At 35.9% G+C, this 7,688-nt stretch overlaps 1 protein-coding gene across 1 annotated transcript; it reads left to right on the top strand.

Moving 5' to 3' along the window:
- Positions 1 to 3,306: 3,306 nt before the first annotated feature.
- Positions 3,307 to 7,360, top strand: LOC109114508 (uncharacterized). Its single transcript, XM_088899128.1, has 9 exons — positions 3,307 to 3,700; positions 3,786 to 3,860; positions 4,231 to 4,355; positions 4,550 to 4,626; positions 4,819 to 5,001; positions 5,125 to 5,202; positions 5,320 to 5,385; positions 5,563 to 5,607; positions 7,043 to 7,360. Exons 2-9 carry the CDS (start codon positions 3,820 to 3,822, stop codon positions 7,175 to 7,177), a joined length of 750 nt encoding a protein of 249 aa, XP_088755254.1. The 5' UTR covers positions 3,307 to 3,700; positions 3,786 to 3,819; the 3' UTR covers positions 7,178 to 7,360.
- Positions 7,361 to 7,688: the final 328 nt, after the last annotated feature.

Here is a 7,688-nt window from a genome sequence, read left to right as displayed (position 1 = left end):
TTTATATTGATAGGGTAACTTTTGATATCTGTGTTGCAAGGTAATTCATTATTTTTGCCAAAAAAAAAACATTTTAGCCTCAAAATCAATTTGTTCGACATGGACGGTTGAACTGGTGATCCATGACCCGAAGGTAAAAATGGCTCAGCCATAGTTAGATTTTAATATATTGGAAAAAAGGAGTATGCTTGGACCAATTAATGATGATAATTAAAATATAGATTTCAAATTATTCATAAGTTCATAATAATGGTTGAAAAACTAAAATGAAGGTATAGAAAAATGGATAAAATTGCAATTAACTAAAATTAAATAGAGATGATATGTTTTAGATCAATTTCATCTCGTAAAACTTCTTAATCCAAATCATCCGGTCACCTTCTCTTGGGGGTGATCATGGTTGGGTCGGACCTAGCCTGGGCTTAGCAGTTATGAACAGAGGCATAGCCTAGGGAAAAAAACAAGAGGCATAAAATATTAAGGGTTAATCCCTTAAACCTCCATCAGTTTTCTGAAAAGCTCTTAAGTCTCCCCTCAACCTGGGCATACCCTTAAACCTTTCGACTTTTAGGGGTAAAAGTACTTATATACCCTTTCTGTTACTTTATCGTTAAAAATCTAACAGCATGTCAGCAACTAATGATTTCATTGTTTTAAACTTTAAACATATTATAATGCCAAACTTCTGCCCTTTTGTAAAATCATCCAATGTTTGATGATTGAAATGCCCTTAAACACATATATTAAAATATCCTTTAGCCCATATATTGAAATACCCTTAAACACATTTATCGAAATACCCTTTAACCCCCCAAAACCCTTAAATATTTAACTAAATAAACTAAATTAAAATATCCTTGCACCTTTTTTTACTCAAACACATATATTATATAAACAACTTAAGGGTAAAATCAGAATTAGAAAAAACCTACTAGGAGGAATTAGTATGGGTCTGTAAGTTCCTTTATTCCCAAATGTCAAGGAAAGTTTTAAGGGTATGTCAAAGTTTTAGGGGAGGTTTAAGGCTTTTTCAAAAAATCTAGGGGGTTTAAGGGAGGGGTTTAACCATTATTACGGTTAACAAAATTAAATAGGGGATAATCATTCGGTCAATTTCAACTCATAAAACTTCTTAATCTAAATCATTCGGTCACCTTCTCTTAGGCTATGTTTGGCTTGAAAGAAAAGGTAGGGAAAGGAAGGGAAACCTATACAAAGTTTGTAAAGGTTTTCCTATCTTTTCCTTCATTTTCTTACTTTTTCCTTCAAACCAAACAAAGTGTTAGGGTTGATCACAGATTGGGAAAATATATAACATTTTATATATGCGAAAATATATGTTATCAGAAAGACATGATACTTGGACTTTAATACCACCTGATCTACCACTTTTATGATACCCATTTATTGGTTATAAGTTTATAAGTTTATTTGGTATGTTCCTACCCATTTGGAGAACATTCACCTTACCAAAACCATTTTATGCACCAATTTTAGGGTTTAAGGGTTTGGGGTTGGGGTTTAGGAATTTAGGGTTTAAGGTTTAGATTTGAAAATCAAGAGGTGGTTGGACTAAGTTGACTAACATAGGATCCAATTATTGCTTGGAAATTGTGGTTTGGGTAGGAGTGCTGGTTGGGTGGGTTGGGTTGGATTTAAGTTCAATTTAGGTCCAACCTGGGCCTAAGGTCTGAGCCCAAACCAAGCTCAAAGTCAAGTCCGTTCAAGATTGAGGACACACAGTTAGCAGAGTTGTCTGGGGTAACATTCTTCAAAATTCAACAACATACTTTTTGTTCTTCACAACATATTTATGGAAACAAGATATATGTTAGGTGGCTCTTTACCATTTTACCTCCTTTTGAAGATTGGCATTCTTGTCTTTGATCAATGCATAAAAAATTACAAATAGAAAATAAGGATGGAAGCTTTTAAATATGAGAGGAAAATAGATAACACCTTTTACATAATGAAATCCATACTAGTAGGCCTAGGCAAGTTAGTCCAGCATTGGACAACTAGAATATGAGTGCATAAATTGTTTCTTACAGGAAAGCTCCTCGGACAGACCTCCCTGATCAATTTTGACTATAGAAGACATGAATTCATTAGCTTTGGCAGCGTCTCCAAACTGTGGAAAACCAGTTTTTGAGGTTCTTTTAACAGGGGCTGAATTAGAAACTTTGGCTGATTCCGATTCCAGCTTTTAGTTGAATAGGAATTCCGATTCCTGACTGAACCAAACAGATTCCAAGAATGGAGCATTCCGATTCCGATTCCGATTCCGATTCCGATTCCAGCTGCAAACCAAACGGACCCTTAGATATTATCTATTATTTATAAAATTATTTAAAAATATTCTATGATACTTTGAATCTAGGACTATTTAGTAAACATACAACATTCAAAGCCAGCTATAAGTAAATGGATCCAATTCATCATATGGGAACTGGGACAATAACTGTGTTTACAGCCTCCCACTGTTCTTATATCTTAAGAAAGGAATCTTGATTTCCTAATTAAAAGTACAGGCGAGGAAGAAAATCTCTCTCTCTCTCTCTCTCTTAATTAATAATATCTCCATTTTCTTTGTTTCTCAATTAACAAAGAGACTAATAGTAGATAAGAAAATGCGTGGAGAGAATTCTTAGTTTACTAATTTATTTGAAATTTATAAAATAAAATTTAGTTAGTGTTTAATTTGATATTGAGTGAAAACTGGAAATGGGAAGGATGAAAGCGAAATCAAACGGACGAGTTTCTAGTAATGCAAAGACCACCAAGTATGAAATAAGAATAGCCGCCTTTCTCTTACACTTTTACTTCATCTGCTCACAACGCCGTTCCATTTCCATCTTGTTGCATTCAATGACCTCGTGAACAGAAAGCTCCTCAGAACAGAAATGAGTCATTCATGCACTCAAACTGCGATCAATAAGCTTAACTGCTTAAGAAAGAAAGAGCATCGATCTCTTGCTGGTTACTGCAACCCAATCACCCCATCCCGGCATTAGCTGAGCTGGAGAGTGAGAGTAGCTTTCTTCATCTCTTCTCTTCTTCCCTACAGAGCAGAGGTTAAAGGGAGAGAAGTTAGATGAACAATGTTGGAGCTTTCTCGAGTATATACAGGCTTTTATCGCGGTAGGGTTCGGAAAGCTAGCCGCTCTACATTCCTTTTATTTTCTTCCCCAAACTTCATCAATTTGATTATTACTATTTTTATTATTTCTGGATTCGACTCGAAGGAAATTTTACGTCAAACGTTTTTGTTTATACGTAATTCTATTAATTTCTTCTTTTATTCTTCCCAAATCGCTTATTGTCGAATCCAGTGCACACAACGTCCTATTTGTTTTATGCTTTATGCACGTCGAGTGATACAAGAAACAGTGCTCCTGTCGTCCTAAGCTAGTGCTGTAGTGCCTAGCTATAATCTCTGATCCCGCGGCCTTTTTGTTTTCGAATTCGGTTCCTTAAATTCGACTTGCTGATATTTATGGTTCTTGGTTTGAACAGTAGTAACCTTGTGTTCTCTCTATGTCTGAGAATTTTAATTTATATAGTAGAAGTTTTATCTTCATTGTATGCATGCAGGAGACTGAAAACAGAGAAGCCACAATCACAAAGACAGTCTCAAGTTTTTTTCGTGAATGAGATAACGCCATTTTTCCATTCTTCTCTTCACACCTTTGCAGCTTCGGTATTTTAAAACCCTAATATCAAAGTTCTTTTTGTAACTATAAACTACCTTTAAGTTGCGCTTTATTTTTTATTTTTATATGTAGTAAGTAGGTTTAGCAACGAGTCGACGAACTCCAGATGCCATCCACCTCCAACGTCTCGATGCAGCGCGGTAGATTGTATGTGATTTCTCTCAATACGTTTAAGCTTCTCTTCCGTGTGATTTGATTTCTGAAACATATGTTGTTATTATTTTATTTATCATTATTAATGCAAGTTGAGTTATTCGCTCTTTACACTTGCCAATCATTCCGGGTCGCACAATTAAGTAATGAGGTGGCCCACAAAAGAGCATTTAGATTAAATCGGGTATCCTCGATCCCATGACCCATCCACCGTAGGATCAGATGAAGTATTGATAGACTCTACTCTAGGCAGCAACCTCTACATGGGACGAGGGTGTTGACCATTGAAGATAAAAAGAAAACTAATTTGACCGATTCTTATTATTATTAATGCTTCTTGTTAACACGAGTTTCTGTGATGCAGCAGTAGATCTTTTGCAGATTCGCAGGTCTCCAACGATCATCATTTTGGATGCTTCGATCCACTTTCAACGATAGAGATGCCCCAGACCCCTAATGATAGCAGCAGTATCAGCAGCTACCTCCCAGGTTGATCTGAAGAATCAAGAATAATCCCTCCCTAAATTTGAAATCTTGATGATGAGAATCCAATTCCGATCTCCATATGATTTTGGCTTTTGTCCATGTGATCATGAACATGATAAATGAAATGCATTTATCTGATCTATTACGCATTTATTATTTTTTCTTCTTTTCTTGTTCTTGTTTCCATTTAAGAGCAGTTTTTCTGAGCACTACCGCTTCCCTGCACGAGAATACCACCTCTCAACAGAGGCTTCCGGTTTCATACACTGAATTGGTAAGTTATTCCTCTCCCTGATCTTGCAAGTAATTAAAGCTTAGCAAAGAAAGAAAATTCCATCTGAATTCACCATTCCTCTAACTTTTAAAGGGAAATTGACAAAACTGTCGCCTCCTCCTGCTGTTGCTGCCGCTGCTGTGAAAACTGCACTGTTCATACTGATATGGTTTATTCCCTACTCTGTCACAGAATTTTCATCAAGAGCTCGTACCGAACGAGAGAAAACGGACTCTTACGGTCGGTGGAGGAATCAACAACAACAGCGCAGCTGAGAAAGATGTCAAGAGAAAGAAGGCCGTGTGCCTGGAGTACCCGCAACATCGCAATTATCAAACTCCTGAAGAACTACTACGATCAGATACTCAACAACAAGTATGTAAATAAAAAAATTTATTTTCTTTTCTTTTTTTTTTTCATACGTTGAGTCCAAATTACAAAGTACTTATTTAACTGTTTTGTCATTTACAAACTCTCTCTTCTCCCGGCCGTGAGCAGCTGCCAGCAGTGAGGAGGACCCAAAAGCTAGGAGACAGAGTAACAGCTCTTCAAAAGCTGGTTTCTCCCTTTGGCAAGGTGTATACCAATGAAAACCATCTTATGTTTGACTTTTCTTATTTTACTTTCCGGGAAGAGCAAATATTCGGTTTCACATTTTAGTAACTACATGTGGAATTTGTTGGTTGGTTGCAGACGGACACCGCTTCAGTGCTTCAAGAGGCCTCTGTTTACATCAAGCTCTTGCATGAACAGATTTATGTATGACATCACATCTACTGATATGCCTCTGTTTATTTCCAACTCCTACCTTTCTCCAGTTAACTTCCACTGTTTACTAGAAACTCCCTCATCGCTTCAAAAGAGGGAAACTTCAGCTTAATAATGTTCATTGATCTGATTGGCAATATGAGTATGACGTATGTTCTTTTGTTTCAGACGTTAACTATCCCATACTTCAGCGCCGGACCTCTTCTTCCCCAGGTAAGAATTAGATCACGTGCATCAACCAAATAACAATTAGAACTCTGTATTTTAGGTTTAGTGTCACTTTTATCTTCAAACTTTAAAATACAATAATTCAGTATCGGAATTTTCAAAATTTACTAATTTAATACTTGTCGTTAATCAGTCTTTAACTAATATTTAAAAAGATACAAATGGCATTCAAGTATTATCTAATTTCTTTATCAATTATCCAAATATTGATAAAATATAAATAATCTAGGTAACCTCAATTTTCTTGAATAGAAAAGACAAGGACTTGGGATTGTTCATTCTTTGTTAACGTTTGGATGATTGATAAAAAGAATTAGATGACACTCAACCCATTTGTATCTTTTTAAATGTCACTTAACAGCTGTTTAACAGAATTATTAACGATAAATATTAAATTAACACTTTTTGAAAGTTGAGATATTAAATTATCTATTTTAAAATTCCAGGACCAAAGTGACACTAGCCTTGAATCAGAGGATATTTAATGGGAATTTTCCAAAACACACACACAATGATACCCAAAAGTATCTTATAACCAATCAATAATCAATGAGTCATCAGACAGGGAGACACAGAAGGGTTGGTTGGTCAAATATCTGCTCGCATCATACAGCTATTTTCTGGTGCATGTACATGTATTGGCAGACCAACTGCAATGGCTGTTCACCGGCTGTAAAACCAGTGGTAACACGTACTCTGCACCAGTCATGAAATACATGCGGCCCACAAACTGTTTCACAGAGTCGTGTATCAATCACTGGTATATGATACTATCATTGGTTTCACAGCCACGTCTAATCCTAATTACAATTGCACACAAGCTTGGATTTTTTATCGGACTTGCTCTAATACTTTGGGTTTGGCTCAAATCTAACTCAAATCAGGCTATTTTACAATAGATTCATTGACAAATCCAAGCCCAAATCCAATCCTGATACATTAAATTTTAATGCAAATTAGGCCATATTAAAAAAAAAAAAATCAAACTTGACCTTGGATTCAGGTCTTAGGCCCAAATCTTAAGATTGGGCCTAGGTTGACAAATACCCGGCCCATCTGCCTGACTTGCATCCCTAGACCTAATGGTATTAATATTCATCATCTCATAGTTATATAAAGTGACGAAAACACCCTTCAGTAACAACTGTATTATTCTCTGGCAACCGAGCATGCTTTGATCATTTCAATTCAGAATTGGCATGCTCATCTTGTCTAAAAATGGAACTGAATTCATATATTAATTATTAAAAAACTGTCATAACTCATAAAAAACTTGAAATTAATCTGATTGAGTTCAAGTAGTGTTACTGTCGGCAAAACCATCTATCAATTGCACAAAGCTAAAAGCTTCCATAAAAACTCCTTTCTCACCCTGTCTCTCCTTTTTTTTTTCCCCTTAATTTGTTTATTTTCCATTTAGGGCTTTGAAGAAAAGAAAGGGGACCTGCGCAGCAAAGGACTTTGCCTTGTTCCTGTCTCATTTACTCAGAATCTGAATAAAGAAGGCAGTGTTGGTCAATCTATTTCGAGGAGAACCTGCCTGCATTTCCCATAGGCATTAATACCCAAATACAAGCACCTATTGAGTATTGACAGAAAGCATCTCTCAAATCGGCTTTTATCATATTCAACCCCCACCCCCAAAAAATAAAAAATCTGTAATACCTTTTTTATATTTACACAATTTGATCAAATTGTTACTTTTAATAAGCACTGTTTTATATGGTTTTTTTTAAAGAAGACTGTTTTATATGTTTTTTTTTTTTTTTTTTTATAGAGGACTGTTTTATATGGTTCTAAATTGTAGAGAAGACTAGCTAAAAATGAATAGGAGTAAGTTTCCTTTTATCCTTAATGATGAGGGGTAATTTGGTCCTCTTAATGATCTGTGACACATAGCCTTTGAGTAATATCTTGGTACTGAGTAAACAAACTAGCTTGGCAAGTTAATCTGAAACACCTTGCTTAAGCCGACCTCCACTTCGGCCAAGACAAACTAATAGGCTCCTCATTCATGGCAACCTGCCTCAGAGACTAACCGAGCTATAGGAGTCAACGGCGACCTA

Source organism: Nelumbo nucifera, chromosome 2 (assembly GCF_055504915.1).
Source record: "Nelumbo nucifera cultivar China Antique chromosome 2, China Antique-T2T, whole genome shotgun sequence".
Classification (NCBI taxonomy): domain Eukaryota; kingdom Viridiplantae; phylum Streptophyta; class Magnoliopsida; order Proteales; family Nelumbonaceae; genus Nelumbo; species Nelumbo nucifera.
The sequence above is the reverse complement of the archived record's forward strand: the minus strand, read 5'-3'. Positions and strand labels throughout refer to the sequence as shown.